Raw genomic sequence first — 21,162 nt, 5'->3', positions numbered from 1 at the left:
AAATTAGATGTGTGCTGAAGACAATCAGTCACTGGGTCTATATTAAACAGCAACCAGAGAAACAAATGGCAAACAACTTATATTTTCAAGTTTCTTTGCATATTTTTTGGTGCAAAACCATTTATAAACTTTTTTTTCCTAACACTAGTGTCTACAGCAGCATTTAAAAATTAATTCTGTTAACTTTTCCGTATTAGGGATTTAAAGTCTATTTCTTATTGTATACTTGATTGAAGCTGTTCTTGGAGATGAACGTTTTAAATGTCTATATCCAAAAAATAAACATTTTTGATGTAAATATGGACTGTTCTTGTATTTTTTTCTTCAAGTTTTCTACTGATAGTAGATTTTTTTAAAAAATTCAAAGTGATTCCAGAAAAATTATTTCTTTCTCAGGAACAAGATATCACTGTGTATACTCTATGTGAGCAAGCAGCCGTATTACATAGTAAGTGAATCTAGTTTCTTCTAAATGATGCTAAGGGCTGCTCAGTTACATTGCTGGCCTCCACTGTCAGACTCTGGATCGTGAAGACTTCTGGATAATGGACACTTCACTTGATTTGGCAGACTTGAGTTTTGCCTTGTGGACATGAAGTTATTCCAGCAGAATTCCTTTAAAAGATAATGTTACAGAAAAAAAGCAAATGATGGCATTCTTAGGGATGCAAAGAAATAAAACATTTACAGTAATCTGGTTAGATCCAAAGCAGTGGGAGGCAAAGTTAAATACCAACAATACTTCTAAAGGGACCCCACTGGATTCAAGTTTTATAATGAATGGCTCTTGTTTTAAAAAGCTGCAGGATTTAATTATTTGAACTTTGTTATTTTCTATTAATTCTAACTCAAAAGTCAAAATCAGTAAGATCTTCTACATTGCTAAAAATACACTATATGGTTGAAAAAAAATCAAACACAAGACCATATATATCTAGACAAAAAATATTTATTAAGCTCTTTAATAAATTATGTGCACACAGATTTTAGAAAAGGTAGTGTTTTACATTTAGATGCCTTTAAATTATATTTTTTATGCTGACCTTTAAATTGTCATATTTTTCCAAGAACTAGAGGTTTATAACTTTTGTATAGTAAACCAGCAAATGTTTACTGACACCATTATTGCCAAACATCTCAAAGAGGAAGAAGAAATTCAACATGGGCACATTTCAGGCAAAATGTCCCCAAAAGTTAACAAAATAAAATAATTTTAAAATTTGATTCCCTAATTAAATTTGTTTCTTTTATTTATTTTTTAACATTCTCAAGGGGCTGTCAATAAATATGCTAAATAGCTCCAAAGCTGTGTTAATGCTTCATTTGTCCTTAGTATAATCCTAAAATCCCGACATGCACACAATATAGCTATTACCTTTTCTTGAGGCAAATTCAAGGGTTTTGGCCAACAGTAATAAAGTGTCTAAATGCCACTAGGTTAAAACTTCAAGCTTTATTGAGTCACTGATTTCACCCCTTTTGAGCTGCCTTTTCTCCAAAAAACATCATTCCCCAGGTGATCCAAGTTCCTCTAGTTGTTTTCTTTGTGTTGTTTCTAGTTCTTCTAGTCTTTTACGAAGTAGAGAGAGTTCCCTTTGATGCTGTTCCTCCTTAAAAGCACAGAAAAAAGAGCGGGGGTGGGGGCATAGAAAAGGCTCAGAAAAAGAAACAGAAAAACCGGTGGTAAAATAAACTAGGCAGCAGCCTCAGTCCTCTTTGATTCAGGCCTGCACATCTGGCAAAGGAAGGACGACCTAAGAACACAGCAGCATGGGCCAGGCTGCCAACTGGTCCTGCTTCTCTCCTGCTTCTAGCTCTAGCCTTAGGCGAAACCATAAACCTGTCCTTCTCTACCTATAAAATGCACCAGGAAGTGAATTAGAAAATACTCATGCAGGACCTCGGTGCACTTACACAACAACTTTCTAACAAGACTGGAGTTTAATAGTTTATTATAAAGAAGGCACTTGGTCAGATTCAATCCAGTGACTGAAGGCTTAACAGCATTATAAAATGTAATTCTTATTAATAGTTCATTTTCTGAAAATCATCCAACCAATTTGATTCCTTCACTATCTCGAGGACCTAACACAGTAGAGAATTAGCCCAGGTTTTAGAATCAGACAGATATAGTCTGAAACTCAACTCTATCAATTATCAGCTATGACCTTAGGGAAGTCACTTCACCTCTCTGATTCAGTTTTATCCTCTGTAAACTGGGAATAGTAATACCTTTCCTCAAAGCATTTTTCATTAGGATTAAATAAAATATTATACAGAAAATGCATAGTGCAGTACATTATTAAATGCTCCATAGTAGTTAGTATCATATGAGTGAGCTACAAACTCTGGATTACTCAAAGCACTCATCAGTCAAGTTCCTTCTTTTTAATTGCTTAAAATAGAAGATTTTACACCTAGCACCATCACTAGAGAACAGAATAGATTCATATCACTCTGCTTCTCAGCAAACTTCTCTGGTAAAGCAAGATTTGAGTTTTTCTCTGCTTTTAAACAGGTAAAAACTTACAGAAACATTTGCCTAACTTTTGCTCTAAAATAAATGCTCATACCTGCATATGGGGAGGAAAGGTTAGTTCCATGCCTGGAACCATGGTTGACTGAAAGCCAGCAGGATTGGCAGATGCTGTTGGAGGGATGTCAGGGACCAAAATTAAACTTCGAAATTCATTATGTCTTCTCTGTATATCCTTTAGTCTTTTTTGAAGCCTTGTATATTCTTCAAATGGAACATTTTGTCTTGAAAAGGAAAAAGAAGTATTTCTGTTCTTAATACAGTTATACTCTATTGAAGAACAGATGATTCGCAGAAGTTTAAATAGGAAAAGAAGGGTTCCTAAATTATAAGGTTTATCTGTATATAATATATATAAAATTGTTTATCAAGAAATATAAACAGAAATATGAAATGACATCTTAATTATATGTATTATTATATATGTTACCACTGCAATGCAGGCTATCAACTCATTTTAAAGTTTTATTTGCCAAGTAATCAAAAATCTCGATACTTTTATTTTCATTTCTACTCCACTCAGCCCATGAATCCTGAAACTGAAAGAAGACAATTTAAGCCCAAAGGGCACCTTATTTTACAGAAGGAATCAAACAAATACAAAAAAACCCACTAGGTTGAATCTTATGAAATAGACTTTTTTTTTTTAAGGTAAACTATGGTCAAACATAGGGAATTTCATATTGTTCAACCTACTTTTAAAAAATGGATCTACTGACAAAAGTGAAGCCCCAACGTTAGGGAAAGCGTGACACAGATAAAAAATGTGAACTTCTCAGGCTTTCAGAGACCACTTTTCCGGATGTGAACTTCCTGACCATCCATCGCACCAGCAATCAAATAAGTTTCAAAGCCTCTCAAAGTTCCAGATGATCTGTGTCGTAGCTGCCCAATTGAATTGACGATATTTCAAAATTAATGATTATGAATGAGATAGTAAGCTGAATTTGGTGGCATTCTTACTTTGGAACAGAGTATTATAAAGCTGGCATTAATTCCAGTCTAGAAACCTCTGGTTTTTTATAAAAAAACAACTGTTCACATTTTGGTAATTATACACAAGAAGGCCAGAGCACATTTTAAAATATCACTGCTTGATATCATAGGCAATTTCCATTACAGAAAAGGTGCTGTCTAAATGCTGAAGGGCTACCACTAATTAGCTGAATTTGTGAAGTTTTTATTATTAACTTGAATCAGACGTGTCATACCACTTACTTAATATGGTAAATCTCCTCTGCTTAAAAATGTTGATGAAGATTACTAGCTGTGCTTTGCTGTAACCCCAAGTTACAGCCCAGTAACGTTTTTCCACACCAAATCAAAAACTGATCTTTGATTCAAAGTTGTAGCCACAATTTTAGTACGTACTATGCAATCAGTACAGTTGTCCTGTCACAGCAGCAAGAATTCACACCACCCTTGGCTACCAAAGTCAGTGACTGACCTTTCCTGTCAGTCCCAGCCATAACACAAACACTAGCATGTGTGAGATACTTTTGGGTTTAAAGAAATTCAGGGGGTTGTGGGAGGGGGCAGGGCAGAGGGGGAATGAACTGGAAGTATAGTGAATAGTTTTAGAATTTGTTTAAATGTATATTGTAAAAGAAAACAGTGCATTATGCCCAGAAACAAAATTCTATAATATCAAGATAACTACATGGATATTCAGAGAAGGAAAACTCTGATTCCAAAAAACCTCCGCTGCCTTGCGGCATACCTCTTCAGGGGAAAGGCTAAGGGAGTAAACCCCGACAGAAAATCCGGAGCCGGAGTCCCTAAGGCGGTTTGACGTTGTAGTCAACACCGGCAACTCCTGCGGCGCACCTGAAGCCAAGCTGTATTGACTCCGTCTTTCCCTTGGACCCTTCAGCTGCGAAGAGAGGGGGGGTCTGCTGCATGGGCAACAGCAGACCCTCCATATCACCCTGCCCAGGCTCTGTAGCTTCAGCTTCACTGGAGAGGACACTCCAGCGTCATCACAAGATGTCGATTCAACACGGGAGGAGACAGATACCGTGTCACTCCCGAGTTGGACTGCACAGCCATTCTCGGCGGTGCAGATAGACTCTTAAGAACCTACACCATCGTCTCTCGAGACGGACGGCTGCCGACATGGATATATACATACAAACACATTACCTATTTAACACCTGATTTTCTGTTTCCAATTCTTCTTTCTTTGCCTCCAAGACTTCTATTTTCTCCTGCAGTCTCTTTAATTTGTTTTCATGAAGAGATTTTCTCTAGAAAGAGAATCACTATGAGCATGTATGTGAATACACAGTTTCTTTTCTATTTGAAGAAAACTATGTAATAGTGAATATTTTACTCACCAAAACAATTTTATTTAGACATCAATATTTTCAGCCACTACTAGGAAGCAAGATTAGTAGATATGATTCTTACTGAAAATTGCAAAGGTAATAAACCACAGATCTAACTCATATCTTCCATGTGATGAATAGAACTGTTATGAATGCCAAACAAGAAAACTGGTATCAATAACTGAATTGCTGCAAATAAAAAAACCTAAAAAGGGAAGGGGTAAAATTTTACTAACAAGTTTGCATGCTACCTGATAAGGAATCTTAAACACAGAAGACATCGTGTGTTTTAAAAAAAAACAACTAAAACTAAATTGAAAGTTAAAAGCATTTTTGCGATTGATAAATTGCTACCAAAGCAGTAAATTAAAGGATCAGAAAGCTAAGAGACATGGATGTGTTTCCATTTAAAAGTGTGTCATCTCGGTTATTTCCAGCTGGGAGCCAACAGCGCTCTGGGCTCTCCTTCTCATACCCTGCACTACTCCCCGTCCTCCAGCGCCCCAGAAGACCACCTGTGACGCTGCTCCTCCTCTCTGGCAAAGAACCACGCTTCTGTCCTTAACCACAAGTATATATTTATACATTTATGGGCAATTTAGGACTCTGTCTATCCATCCACCCTCCTACCCATGTCAAAGAAAGGAAATTATACTCTTTTATATCTGGATTTTTTGTTGTTCTTCAACACTTCATCTGTATGACTACGCAATGTTTTGCATGTCACAGTTCTTTTCCAGTGTTATGTTGTCATCTTTTTTACAAGTACTGTATACCACATCTTATACATTCTCCTACTTATGGAAATTTGAATGTCTCCATTTTGAGACAATTATAATAAAGTTTCAATGAACATTCCTGAACATGTTTTTGGTGGATATATGTACTCATTTCTCGTAAGTATATAGCTAGAAGTAAGTCAGGGTATACATGTTTTAGTTTCAGTAAATATTGCCAGCTTTCTTAAGTGGTTCTACTAATTATATCAGAGTGCCTGTTGTTCTAGATCCTTATCAACACTTGGTGTGGTCAGTCTTCTAATTTTAGCTATTTTGGTGGAGTAAAAGTGTATGTCAATGTAGCTTCAGTTTGCATTTTCTTGATATCTAATCAGTGTTTACATATATTGGCCATCTGGATACCCCCTTTTTAGTGAAGTGCCTCTCCTAGTCTTTTGCCTGCTAAAAATTTTTTTTTGAGTAATCTGTTTATTGATTTGTTGGAGTTCTTTATATATTCAGAATAAGAATCCTTTGTCAGATATACAGGGTGGGACAAAAAGTAGATTTACAGTTTTGAGTATGCAAACAATTTATTATTTATTATTGTATTATTTTTCATACAAACAATTTTAAATTACTGTTGCCCCACCCTGTATACACTGCAGATTGGAATTCCCCCGGTCTGTGATAATATTTTCTTTCTTTCAAGATGTCGTTTTATTTGTTAAAGAAGTCCTTAATTTTAATAAAATCCAAATTATCAACCATAGCTTTTATGGTGCTTTTTATGTCTTAAGAAATCTTTACTTATACCAAGATCTTAAGATTTTCTCCCCAAGTTTTTTCTAGTAGCAGCTTAACTTTAACTTTTTACATTTGGGTCTATGATTCATTTTTAATCTAATAAGGCTGGTTAAGGATAACCAACTGACTCAGCATCCTTTTTTAAAAAAGGACTGTCCTTTCCCTACTGAAATTCAGACGTACTTTGTGGTAAATCAGGTGTTCATATGTTCATGTTCTTGTGGGTCTATTTCTGGTCTCGCTTCTGTTCCATTTGTCAATTTGTCTGTCCTGATGCCCATACCACAGTTTTCATTACTGTAGCTTATAGTAAGTCTTAATATCTAATAGTGTAACTCTTCTACCTTTGTTGTTATTCTTCTAAATTGCCTTGGTTATTCTAGGCCTTAGAATTTTCATATGCATTTTAGAACTTACTTTCCAATTTCCACAAAGAACACTGCTGAGATTTTGATCAGGATTACATTCGATGTACAGATTAATTTGGGAAGAACTGGCATCTTAGAAATATTGACTCTTCCAAATCACAAACATGGTAGTTTTTGTTTTTTTAAATCTAGGCCTTCTTTAATTTGTCTTAGCGACATTTGTAGTTTTCAATGTAGAAGTCTAGCACATCTTGCACTAGATTTGTTCCTAAGTATTTTTTTTTTAATGATAGTATAAATGGTAAATGTCTTATTTTCTAATTGTTTGTGTATGTGAAGAAAGACAACAGTCATCAGGGCAATGCAAATCAAAAACACATAAGATATCTACTCACACTTGTTTGAATGGCTAGTATCAAAAAAGCAAGTAATAACAAGTGTTGGCAAGGACATGGAGAAAATGGAACCCTTGTGCACTGTTGGTGGGAATGTAAATTGATGCAGCCTCTATGGAAAACACTGTGGAGGTTTAAAAAAATTAAATATTGAATTCCCATATGCTACAGCAATTGCACTTCTGGGTATTCATCTGAAGAAAACAAAACACTAACTCAAAAAGATACATGCACCACCATGTTTACTGCAGCATTTTTACAAGAGCCAAGAAACAGAAGCAACCTCAATGTCTGTCAATAGATGAACATAGAAAATGTGAGATACATACATTTCACATTTGAGACAACACTGATGAACCTTAAGGGTATTATTCTAAGTGAAATAAGCCAGACAGAGAAAGATAAAATAACATATAATCTCACATGTTGTGGAATTTGAAACAAAACAAAGCAAAAGAAACCCTGAACTCAAAGATACAGAAAACAGACCAGTGGTTGCCAGAGGGTGGAGTGGAGGTACAAGAGGGTTAAAGGTACAAACTTCTAGTTATAAAATAAGTTACAAAGAGTTAATCTTAAAAGTTCTCAATACAAGAAGAAAAAATTTTGAAACTATGTGGGGGAATGAATGCTAACTAGACTTATTGCGGTGATCATGTCACAACACATATGGTCCCCAACTTACAATTTTTAATCTTTATAATAATGCAAAAGCAATATGCATAATAAATTACAAGAGATATTCAACACTTTATGATAAAAAAGATTTGTGTTAGATGACTACCCAACTGAAGGCTAATGTAAGTGTTCTGAGCATGTTTAAGGTAGGCTATGTTAAGCTATGATGTTCTGTAGTTAGATGTAATAAATGCATTTTTGACTTTTGATATTTTCAACTCACGATAGGTTAATCAGAATGTAACCCCATCAAAAATCAAGTAGCTTCTGTATATACAAATACTGAATCACTGCTGTATACCTGAAACTAATATAACGTTATATGTCAATTATATCTCGAAAAAATTCTCATGCCCCGTAGTAGTCCAAGATGACAAGTATAGTAAAATTATTCATGCATACTTAAATTTAGTTGTTTACAGAACTGTTAAAAATAATAAAGTAAACAGGATAACCAAAAAAGATAACTAATGTTTTGTTACCTGACCTTTCCCAGCAATTTTTAAATTGCACATATTAACTTTAATAGTTTGATAGATCTGTATTTTTTACTCATACATAACAATGTTATCCGTGAATGACAATTTTACTTCCTTTATTCCAATTTTATATATCTTATTTCTTTTTCTTGGTTTATTACACTAGCTAGTACTTCCAATAAGATGTTGAACTAAATGGGGATAGTGAACATACTTGCCTTGCTCCTGAACATACGTGGGTAGGGGAAGGCAATGAATACTTAAGCAGTGGTAAGTATGATGTTCGTAGATACAAATATCTCTTCTATTCCTGTTTTAATAAAACTTCTTATCATGAAAGTGCTAAATTTTGTTAAATTGTTTTCTGTATCTATTAAGACAATCACAACAGTTCTTTGTTCTATTAGGGTGTTGAATTATACTGATCAATTTTGAATGGTAAGCTACCTTAAATACTAGGATAAATCCTACATGCTCATGATATATTATCATTTTCATATATCACTGGATTCAGTTTACTAATATTTAAGATGTTTACATCAACGTTTGTGATATAATTTTCTTTCCTTAAAATAATTATATTGGATTTTAACCTCATAAAATAAGTGTGTATTATTTTTCTTTTCTATTACCTGGGAGAGTTTGTGTTAATAATGGTATTATTTCTTCTTTAAGTATCTGGAAGAATTTATCAGGGAAGCCAGATGAACCACGCATTTTCTCTGTGAAAAGTTTTAAATTAAGGATCCCATTTCTTAACAGATACAGGACTATTCAGATTTTCTATTTCTTCTTGTATTCGTTAAGATGTTCTTCAAGAAATTCATTTTATCTAAACTGCATATTAATTAGCATAGCTGTTTTCATAATGTCCTTTTTGTTTTAATATTTGTAAGATATATAGTGGTATCCTTTTTTCATTCATGATATTGTTCATTTGTGTTTATCTATCTACCTACCTATGTACCTACCTAGCTAACTTGTGGGGAGTCTGGGAAGAATCAGGCTAAGGTTTTATAAATTTTATCGATCTTTAAAAAAAGAATCAGCTAAGGCATTTTAAAATTTTGTCTATTGTATATTTTGTTTCACTGATTACTGCTCATATCTTGATGATGATAATGCCTGCTGTTAAATCTATCCACTGAGTTCATAATTCAGTTGTGATTTTTTAGTTCTAAACTTGCAATTTTTAAAATAGTTTTCAGTTTTTCTGGTACAATTCTGAAGCTTTCCATTTATTTCTGAGCATATACAACATGGTAATTTTAAAGTCTGTATCAGGTAATTCCATTACCTGGATCTCCCTATGGGAAGGTCTGTATGTTGGTTGTTATTTCTCTTGATTTTTGATGTTACCTTATCTTGTCATGTGGCTGGGTTTATCATCATCAACATCCTCATCCTCATCAGACTTAGAACAGTTTTAGGTTTACAGAAAAATTTAACAGGATATAGAAAGGTCCCATATATTCTCTCCCTTAATTCAGTTTCCCCATTAGCATCTCACATTGGCGTAGTACATTTGTTAAAATTGATGAACCGACACTGACACATTATTATTAACTAAAGTACACAGTTTATATTACATTCTACTACAGGGACATAGATTCATCTGAAAGTTTTCCAGCAGGGAAATGCTGGGTAAAAAGCATTGTTTGAGAAGATTCAAATGGCATCAGTGTATAGCATAGATTTGAAAGTTTGTCTCTTAACAGGTACATCTGGAAATAAGATTCCTGAAGACAGGGCTCAGGGCAATGTTGTCCTCATGCCCATCATTATACAAACAACCGTTTACTGAGCACTTACTATTTGCCAGGAACTGAGCAAGAATGCAGTAAAAACATTGGTCGGCTGGTTGACTAAAGGCGTGATGAATGCCTCAGATTCCTCCACTATAATCATTTCTTTACAGACACCCTCATTACCGTGACCCAAGCAAGTCTCCCTCTTCTTCAAACTCACCAGGAAAAACTCCAATCTTTTTCAATACAGCTCTCTACTGACCACACCTGGGCCTACACAACTGAACACAGTTGACAAACACACAACTATACTGATTGGTCTCACCTTATATTAACCACCACTAACTTCAAATGGGCCCTCATGCTACCTGGCCACCCTACTCATTTTCCCTAATCCAATCACTCTTCCTAACTCACATTATTCTATTATAACTTCTTTTCTCTCCTACAATCTCCAACACCTCCATTCTTCAGAGTCTGAGCTGATGACCCTGATTCTTTTTTGCACTGAGAAAATAGCAGCAATCAGTAGATAATCTCTACACTTCCACTATATCTGTCAATTTACCATAAATTTATAATCATATATTTTGTCTTTTTTTTCCAGTTATAATAGATACACTGTGTTCCTGTCTGTCCCACCTCTGAAACGAATCTAATGCCTTTCTGCCTATTACAGAATATCATTCCTGCAAATCAATTTTCCCCTTACTACTGAATAGTGCTATAGTTCCCCCTCCTCTTATTCCTTCAACATACCAATAAGACCCTCACTTTATCTTTTACTTCCTGACACTCCCTCCGTCGGGCACAGTCTTCCCCTGCATGTAAAACACGGCATGCTCCTTCCTCTCTTTTAGGTCTCTGCTCAGATGTTACCTTATCAGAGAAACCTTTCTGACCACCTACATAAAACACCATCTTCTGTCCCTCTTTTTACCCCTTGGGACACATCTCTACCTGTTAAGTATTTGTTTCTTTACTCTATGTCTCCCACCCACTACAATGTAAACTCCCCAGTACTGGGGTCTTTATTTCTGTATTCCTGTGAATAAAAGTTATCTGGTACCTATTAGGTACTCATAAATTTGTTGAATAAATTGGCTAAATAAATACAGAGAAACCTTGTCGTGAAGTGAGCCTAAGCCAGGATGTTAGCAATAGGAATAAAAAGAAGTGGGGTGAGAAGAAATGCGAGAGACATCCCAAAGGAAGAATTCATATGGCCCAGTGACTGTAATGGATTACATAGCGTCCCCTAAATATCCATGTCCACCCAGAAGCTCAGAATGTAACTATGATATAATAAATATATTTGGTCTTTGTCCTGGGTTTCTGGCACAGAGCTTCTAAAACCCTTGGAATAACTTCCTGCGTGACAGGAATGTCTTTTGTTTTTCACAACCAGCCCTTTTCCATCACACGCCGAGTTTAGGCTACTGAGGTCTCGACTTAGGGTGGGGCCCCCAGATCACCTCAAGATGGGGCTGGTCACCAGCAAGACCAAGTGATGAGGGGATGAGAACCTTCAGCCCCACAGTCTTACCACTACTCCCAACCTCTACTTCTTAAAGGGAGGACAGAGATTGATCTCCATAGAAACTCTCGAACACAGAGACCCAGGAAGCGTCAGCCGGTGAACACGCTGACTTGCGATGAAGGCAGGAAAGCTCCACGCCTCCCCTCGTACATACCTTGCTCTATGCCTCTCTTCTGTGTGGTGCTCCTTAGCTGCAGCCTTTATAATAATAGACTGGTAAGTGCAAGCAAAATGTTTTCCTAAGTTCTGTGCCACATTCTAGCAAATTATCAAGCCTGAGGAGTCGTGGGAATTTGTACTTGATAGCCAGCTGGGCAGAAGTACAGGTGGCCTGGGAACCAGCATCTGTCGGGGGTGGGGCCGACTTGTAAGACCGAACCCTTTAACTTGTGGAATCTGATGTTGTGTCAGAATTTAAAGGAATTGTTGGACACCCAGGTGGTGTCCAGAGTATTAGAAAATTGGTTGGTGGTGTCAGAAAACACTACTCCAAAGTGACCTTATTTGAAAAAAAGGGTCTTTACAGACAAAATCAAGTTAAGATGAAGTTAAACTGGATTAGGAGAGGCCCTGAATTCAATACGGCTGGTGTCCTTATAAAGAGAAATGTGGACACAGAGACACAGACACACAGGGAGAACACCTTGTGAAGATGGAGGCGGAGAGCCAAGTGAGGTATCTAAGAACCAAGGGTTGCTAACAACCATCAGAGACTAGGAGAGAGGATGGAACAGATTTTCCTTTGGAGGAGCATAGCCCTACTTGCACCTTGATTTGGGACTTCTAACCTCCAGAACAGTGACAAAATAAATGTTATTTTAAGCAACTTATTTTAAATAAGACCACGCAGTTTGTAGTAATTTGTAATAGCAGCATTAAGAAGCTAATATAGTGAATGACTAGATTTGGGAGAAAGGAGCCTTCAGGAGAAATCAAACATCTGAAGCCTAAGTGATTGAAAGAATAATGTTCTGTTGAAAGAAATGAAAGCCCAGAGGACCAGGTGGCTTTAAGGGCTGATTTTACTTTTGACTTCAGCAGTCAAATACAGTCACAGGATAGTCAAATGCATGTCTTAGTTTTGCAAATATTACAACACAGAGGAGTAACAGAAAAAGCAAGAGAACATTGATACAAAAATCAGAGCTTGGATTCCCCTTTTATCACCTAACCAAATTAAATGAACACTTTTTAAAAAGATTTTATTTATCGTGCCCCAAACTGGGGACCAAATCCGCAGCCCAGGCATGAGTCCTGAGCAGGAATTGAACTGGCCACCTTTTGCTTTGCAGGACCACACCCAACCAACTGAGCCACGCCCGTCAGGGCTCAAGAACTCTTTGATATTTTCCTTTTCCTGTTGGCTTCTACCACATCACACTACAGCTTCTGTCTCTATGACCATTCTCCAATAAATCAAGCTCCTCTTTCCAAGTCAATTTATTTCTTAGTCCTTCTATTCTTCTATCATCCCCAGACTCTCAGGTGTCTATACATCTCTAATCTGAATTACTCATCTCCAAGCCTTATGTCCCATAATTTTGTGTTATCTATCCAGTATCTTCACTTCAAAGTCTAGAACATGTCTACATGTCCATCATTTCATATCTGACATGTGTTTAGTCAAATATATTTTGTTTATACTCAACTGACACACGCTCTTAAATTCCATCATATAACTCTAATTATACCCTCCCACGGCTAAAATACATCAATTTTTTTCCCTTTCTTCTTATTTAGCACCATCAGTTGTAATTTTTTTCCTTCAGAATACTTCTGGAAGTCACCCTTCATCTTCATTCCTGTACCCCAAGCCCAAATTCCAGACTTCTTACCTCAATTTAAGTTTACGGTATTCCCTCACTTATCGTGGTTATTATGTTCTAGACACCCCCCCCCCCATAGGTGAAAATCCGCAAAATAGGAACCTTACATTTATTTTAGTATTTATATATATTTAAGGCTTTATAAACCCTTCCCACACTCTTATAAACCGTTTCCAGTCCCTTATTAACCGTATAGCGAAAAATCCGTTATAAATAATTAAATATAATATGTTTAAAAACCCCACGATACAGTGAGGCCACGATAAGTGAACCGTGATATAAAGAGGGACTACTGTATTATAATAGCTTCCTAACTGGCCTCCCTATCTTCAAGCTTTCTTCTCTTTGGCACACTGATTCTGAAAATTTTGTGAGCACCTGGGAATGATTAATAATATTCTTTAGGTATTGCATGTTATCTTATTTCTCCAATTAGATTATATGGTCATCCAGGGCAGAAATTAATCATAGCTTTTATTTTCCTCTCAGCACAAATATTAGGCTGCGCAACATAATCAACATATATTTTACAACTTCAAGACTATGGTTCATTAAAAAAAAAATTTATAACAGTATCTAACCAAGAATTATTTCAAAGAGATACACCTTTGAATAAAAATAAGTTTTCACTTTAAGTGACTCAAAAGGGAAAGCACAACTCATTGTGCTCATATAAGAGATCTATCTTCATATTCATACTTCAGCAACGTGTAGAGAAACTATAGAGAAGTTATCGCTCACAGAAGAGCATCCCACTCAAGATACCTGGTCAGACTTTTCCAAACAAATCAACACAACATATATCATTACTCAAAGACTCTTATCAAAAACAGTTACCAAAATGACCTAAGCTTTGTACTTACAAGGTTGGAGTCATAAACAAACAGCGAGGCACCTTACCTAGCCTGGGGGGAGGAAATAAAGCTGCTACTTCCCAGTTACAAGAACCTCTCACAGGAAAGTACTTCTAAATAATTATGATTTCCACCCTAGAGTTAATATTTTGTGACTTGCTTTAGTCTTAATGTATAAGAAAGTTAAATTTTTGTAATTTAAAGAACCCCAAAAGTCTGTTGCACTCTTATGAATTATATTTATTTAATCTTACAGTCAAAATTTCCATGTAAAAGTATTATCTTTAACTTGAGTGGAGAAAAGAGCTTGAGTTAAAGAAATTATTTTAATAGTTATTATTATTCTGCCAGAGATATAATACTCATGTGTATTATGCCTACAATGAAGAGAAAAACAGTAAAGTATTTTGAATCAAAGAAAGTGGGAAATTAAAAGAGTAGTAGTACAAAAAAAAGCACAGCATTGAGACTAGAAAGATGTATGGGTTTTAGTCACAGCGACGATTCTTACTAGTCAAGTGATCTTGGCTACTTATTACTTCAGTTTCCTAACCTGAAAAATTATCTGAAGGCTAAGCCCTCCCAGCCCTAAAATTACATATACTTAAAGAGTTGTAAGCCCTTACTTAGGGCAGTGTCTCACTGGTGGAACAGCTCTGGGTCATGATTATTTACTCAACTGAGCTTACAATTTCCATGGCTTCAAACCATAATCCACACATCACACTTTAAAAAGTGAAATGAATATTTATCATGTTCACATCCATCATTTGGCAGACATTTCACCAAAAAATAATTCATCCTAGGTCACAATATTAATGAAAGGTTATTTTGCAGGCTTCTTATAATATCACCTCCTCCTCTCATTCTGGCATACCTGCGAGTAGTTGATAATCTCTCTCACCACTGGATGTCACTTTTGCTCCAAAAGAAATCAACCCAAACTAACGTCAATAATTAGAATCTGATCTTTAAGACACTTATCTCTAAAACCTCAACACAGAAATTTCTCTTGTGAAAGATCAAATAAGCTCTTATAATTTCTAACGATTTCCAGCTCACATCTGGCTTTAGAGGCTTCTAGGCTTCAAACAGTAAAAGAAAGCATGAGAATTTCTAAGATCACCTCAAACCATAAGAAAATTCAATGATATCCCCACAATACCTATATAAAGCTCAGTACTTCCAGGGCCTGAAAGAAAGAAAAGTGATATACACAGGGAAAAACAACAACACAAGTATTTCTATTTGAGTATAAAACACTGAAATTGCCATTTGGAAATGTTGTTTTCTAATCTCAGTGTTATACTACTTTTAACATTATGTGAAGGAAAAAAAGCAATGTTCAGAAACCATGAGCATAGGGAAGTAATGACTTTTAGATTTCTCATGTTGTCACTCCAACTATCAAGATGCACTTGGCAGTTATATCTAATACATAAGCAGCTGACTAGGAAATGTGTCATTGGGCTTCCAAATAAAAATATGTAAATAATTTACAGTTCTTTTCCCTTATGCAAATGTGAACAGCTAACCTTTCAGACATTAATTATTTTTCATTCTGCAGAAATCACTCTAATAGGATCCACTTGCCTTTTTCTGGGCAATGGCAGCTCGCTGCAGTTTCTCTTTAGCCTGATTATACTTTTCTTCTCTGTCTGTAATGCGTTCATGAAGTTTATGTTTTTCTTCCAACCACTGTATCTGTTTCTCTTCCAATGTCCTGCCAGAGAAATGGGTACAAAACGTGGATGTTAATTCTTTGGATTAAACAAATATTGTCACAAGTACAATCAAACTTACTACCTATATGATATTCAGAAAAATAATATAGATATTTAAAGAAATGTATTGGTTTACTCAATGAATAAAGAAGTTTTCCTTTGAGGGTTATCAGAACACTGTGCTCAGAGAGAATTTTAAAAGGCCTTCTTCTCTAAAATGCCCTCCCCCCCTTTTTTAAGAATTCAGAAGTCCATAAAGCTCATTCTCTAGAAACAGAAAGTCCACTACCTCAGACCCATTATACATCATCAAAGGGTATTTGTAAATAGTTCCCAAAATACATTCAGCATGGAATCATTATTGAACTAACAATATATAATGTAGCAGAAAAAAAGAAATAGTTGTACACTTAAAAAAAAAAAGGGAACTCTACTTTTCAACTTCTAGTTGTGCTTTTTCAGCTTGGCTTCTTAAATTTCGGCATTCCTGTTTTAACCTCTCCACCACTTCATTCAGTATCTGGTTTGAATTCAGCAATTCGTTCTCTGACTGTGTAAGTGAGGTCACTTGGATCTGCAAACTACTGATTTGCTTAAAAGAGAAGATAGAAGAGAAACATTAAGGTCACTAAACAAATTTAGTAGAGCGTGAGAGAGGTAGGGGAGGCTCTGCATCTTCCCTCACAAATGACCCACCCAACTGATATGCCCTTGAAGGCACTCTGAAATGAAATAATAAATAACAGCATTAGGTTCCATTAGCATAGGATCATTTCTTAATATAACCACAAACAATCAACAATTAAATTCCTAAGTCGGTCACCAAGTCATCTTCTCTTCTTCCAAAGATAAGCAGGCTGGAGGCGGTACAGTAGTCCCTCTCTATACCACGATTCACTTATCACAGCCTCACTGTATCACGGGATTTTTTAAAATATATTTATTTATCACAGATTTTTTGCTATATCATGGGATTTTGTGCTACTGTATATGTATGTTGTTAAAGTTACGTAGGTTTCAAAGTGTAGAATATGTTTAAGAACATAAGTAGTGTTTATAAAACTGTGGAAAAGGTTAATAAGGGACTGGGAACAGTTTATAAGTATGTGGGGAGGGTTTATAAAGCCTTAAAACATATATAAATACTAAAATAAATGTAAGGTTCCTACTTCACAGATTTCACCTATTGTCTAGAACATAATACCCGTGATAAGTGAGGGAATATTGTACTGGGAGTGGGAAGGTTTATTAGAGAACAGAAGTATTAACCTTCACCTGGGAGTATTTTTGCCCATGAAAAGTAGCTACACACATAACTTATTTTATTGTGTTTTGCTCTATTGTGCTTCATAGATATTGCATTATTTTTTCTCTTTTTACAAATTGAAGGCAAGGCTTTCCACCAGCAAAATTATTCTGACTCATTTTATTGCAGTATTTGTTTACAACAGTGGTCTGGAACAGAATCCTCAATATCTCCCGGGTATGCCCATAATTATTTATTTACAAATTAATAGGCTAAGAAGATACACATTGCTTTTGTTGTATCCAAATAATCTTCACTTGGGACACAGTAACACTTCCTCACAAGGCCTCATTCTTCCACTTTCTTTGAACTCTTAGCCATCCTCTGAGAGAAGTTTGGAAGCAGAGAATCAAGAGCCTCAGGATTAAAGAACCGACTATGAGACTCAAGAGTCAAAAGAAACTAGATCCTTTATGCAATAAATTAAACAGGAAATAATTCCATTACTTTCTGATGGTAGCAAAGCCAAGTAAGACAGGACTATATATATCCAAAGAGCAACTGTCAGCAGAATAATGTAAAATGATATGTCTCAGATTTCTATTTTGGAATAAATTTCTCCATGAAGAACTATTCCAGTCTTTATTTTTAACTGGAGTTGTAAATATTAAATCTGTATTACAGCTGACTGAACAAGCAACCTTCAAGGAACTTACTATTTCTTCTTATCTACAGGATAAGAGAAAGCCCAGTGCCAATGATACTTCAGATTCAAACATTATGCCCTTCTGGTTGAGATTTAGAAACTGGAACTTCATATGCAAAGCAATGCCAGCTAGCGTGTAAATAAAAATCCTAAAAATGAAACCCTTACTACTTCATAATTTAAAAGGAAAAAAAATTTAAACACAAAAGAAAATAGAATTCTGTAAAGAACATTTTTCAATGTTTTGCATATATAAATCTTTCCTGAATCCAAATAACTTAAGTTAAAATATAAATTTCCTTCCATAAGGACAACTCTTAGATTTTACAGGTATATAAGCAATAGCTCAGAGAATAAGAAATATAGAGTTACAAGTCAATCACACAAGTAACTTAAAAACTGGATAATTTTTTCAAATCAGTTTTCAAAATTAAGAATATAAAAATACTATCCTTTAAATTATAATTAAAAAAAAATTCATCATGGGCCACAGTATACAAATGTCTTAAGAAAAATAGCAGTTAACAAAAGAAACTTACTAGAATTTAAGATTTTAAAGAGATCTTTACATATTAAGTTCATCAACACATGATCAATTTTAGTGATTTTCAGAATATCAATATATAAAATTCCAATAGAGATTCAAAACACAGATCTTAAAGAGCACTTAAAGCAAAATGTTTGCTAAAAATGATACCTGTTTCAGGTCAGAATTTTCATTTTTCTCTTTTTCTGCATTTTCAATATTCACAATTTGTTGCTGAAGTTTTAACCTGAAAATCACAACCCAACCAAAGACATTATTAAGGATCCACAGCTCATATATTTCACTGAATTAGATAATCACTTTACTGACTGCTTGTATTAACATGAGGCATTGTAGTGTGAAAACTGGTAGATAAAATGATAAAGATTTTGACATCAGGCAGCCAAATTATGTTCATATAACTAAAATGTAACATAAATTTCTGCTTTTGCTATGGAAAAATCTATGATGAGAAATCAGGTCCAGGAAGATGAGAAAAAATTACCTGGAGGTTAAAAGCTGATGGATAGGAGTGTGATAAACACAGGGAACAGCCTGAGCACATGGTCTTCGGTAGAAGAGGGTATAATGTGTCTCTTAGGCATAAGAAAGTAAGCCAGTTTAGGAGAAGACACTTCACAATACAGTATTTTACAATTTACAAACTGCTTTTAGATGAAATGCTACTTCACTTTGACTCTATTAGGTTAGGGGGGTCCAAAATGTATCCTTAATGCCTACATAATATCATAATATAACAGACAGTTAATGAGGGTAGCCAATTTCAATTATAATAATTTCTCACAGTAAATCTATGAGCATAAGCAGAATCATCTTTATTATTCCAATTACAGATAAAAGACTGAGGCTTAACAAAGTTAAGCCAAATCACATGGCTACCAACCAGCCAAATCAAAAAAGGACAACCCAGGACTTCTAGTCAAGATGGCATTGTAGATAAAAACAGGTTTGTCTCCCTCCTCACACAACCACATCAAAATTATAACTACAGAACAACCATCATTCAGAACTGACAGAAATCAAACTAAATGGAAGTCCTACAACTGGGTAATTAAAGAAGAAACCACACTGAGACTGTTAGGAGGGTGGAGATGCACAACAGGCTGGTTCCACACTCCTGTGTAGTGAATAAAAATCAGAAGGGATTATCTCAGGAGTTTGGGATCTCAGTCCCACGCTAGGCCACCCAGCCCAGGGTTCCAGTGCCAGAAAGATAAGTATCCATAATTTCTGGCTGTAAAAACCAGTGGGGATTGAGGTTGTGGAAGACAGAAACTTCTGGACTCCCTAGCAGTTCCTCTTAAAGGACCCACACACAGACCTACTTGGATTCACTCCCTCTGAGCTCTAGAGGAGGAGAAGCAGATTGAAAGGCATCAGAGACATACAAGGAGGAAGTGACATGTCCAGCATCAGGGCGAGAGCTCGGTGGGGGGTGGGTGGGACACCTTTCTCCCAGCCAGAAATGGTGGCAGAGGCCACTGGTCCTTTTCTGAGCCCTCCCTGCACAGAGCTGACATGACAGGCAGGTGCCATATCTAGTACTCCACCAACCTGGCTCACACTGTTTGCCTCGCCCTGGTGATTCCTTGAGGCCTTGCCCCACCCCACCTTTGGGCCCACACAAGCTGTTTCTGGTGGCCTCTCCATACGAATGGCTTGTCTTGGCCCATGCTTTAGATTTTACTAAGTTCTTTCAAACAAACAGCATCTGGCTTCAGTGAGCCCTGTACCTCTCACTAAGTTGCCCTAGGCCCAGGACTAGTAGAAGCTGGCCTTGGTTCACAGCTTGGCCTTGAATGGGTACCTCCAAGCCCAGCACAAGTAGCAGCCATCTGCAGATCACTTTGTAGCTTATGCTGTGTGACTCCAGAGATAAAACAGGTGGTGGCTGATCTTGGATGTGTTAAAAGCAATCAAGACTCAACTATAACAGGAGGGTGTACAGAGCCCACAGAGTGGGTGTACCTTGAAAACCCAGCTAGGGTAACAGGGGGGTTGTGTCACTGGATCCTACACAGGACACATACTACATTAGGCCACTTTACCACGCCTGGGAGACATAGCAGCTCTACCTAATACACAGAAAAAAAGAACAGGAGGCTACCAAAATGAGGAGACAAAGAAACATAGCCCAAATGAAAGAATAGAACAAAAAGAATTAAATAAAATGGAGACAAGCAATCTACTAGATGCAGAATTCAAAACACGGGTTATAAGGATGCTCAATGAACTCAATGAGAACCTCAACAGCATAAAAAAGACCCAGTCAGCAATGAAGGCTATACTAATTGAAATAAAGAACAATTTACAAGGAATCAACAGCAGAGTAGATAAAGCCAAGAATCTAATCAGTGATTTGGAACATAAGGAAGGAAAAAACAACCAATCAGAACAGCATGAAGAGAAAATAATCCAAAAAAATAAGGATAGTGTAAGGAGCCTCTGGAGCAACTTCAAACATACCAACATTCACATCATGGTGGTGTCAGAAGGAGAAGAGAAAGAGCCAAGAAATTGGAAACCTATTTTAAAAAATTAAGACAGAAAACTTCCCTAACTTGGCAAAAGAAATAAACATACAAATTCAGGAACTGCAGAGTCCCAAACAAAATGAACCCAAAGAGGTCCACACTAACATACATCATAATGAAAATGCCAA

At 36.1% G+C, this 21,162-nt stretch overlaps 1 protein-coding gene across 1 annotated transcript in view; it reads right to left on the bottom strand.

Moving 5' to 3' along the window:
• Positions 1–933: 933 nt before the first annotated feature.
• CEP83 (centrosomal protein 83) overlaps positions 934–21,162 on the bottom strand; it is a 78,504-nt gene continuing 58,275 nt past the window's right edge. The window contains exons 10-15 of the mRNA XM_090273872.1: positions 18,651–18,726; positions 16,436–16,593; positions 15,871–16,000; positions 4,679–4,782; positions 2,574–2,760; positions 934–1,610 (exon numbers count right to left, since the gene is read on the bottom strand). Coding sequence (XP_090129998.1) covers positions 1,506–1,610; positions 2,574–2,760; positions 4,679–4,782; positions 15,871–16,000; positions 16,436–16,593; positions 18,651–18,726 — 760 coding nt within the window. The 3' untranslated portion in view covers positions 934–1,505. The remainder of the gene's footprint in view (positions 1,611–2,573; positions 2,761–4,678; positions 4,783–15,870; positions 16,001–16,435; positions 16,594–18,650; positions 18,727–21,162) is intronic.

Source organism: Furipterus horrens, unplaced genomic scaffold (genome assembly GCF_987537825.1).
Source record: "Furipterus horrens unplaced genomic scaffold, mFurHor1.1.pri manual_scaffold_4, whole genome shotgun sequence".
Classification (NCBI taxonomy): Eukaryota; Metazoa; Chordata; class Mammalia; order Chiroptera; family Furipteridae; genus Furipterus; species Furipterus horrens.
Note: the sequence above shows the minus strand (reverse complement) of the source record. Positions and strands in the feature narration are given on the sequence as shown.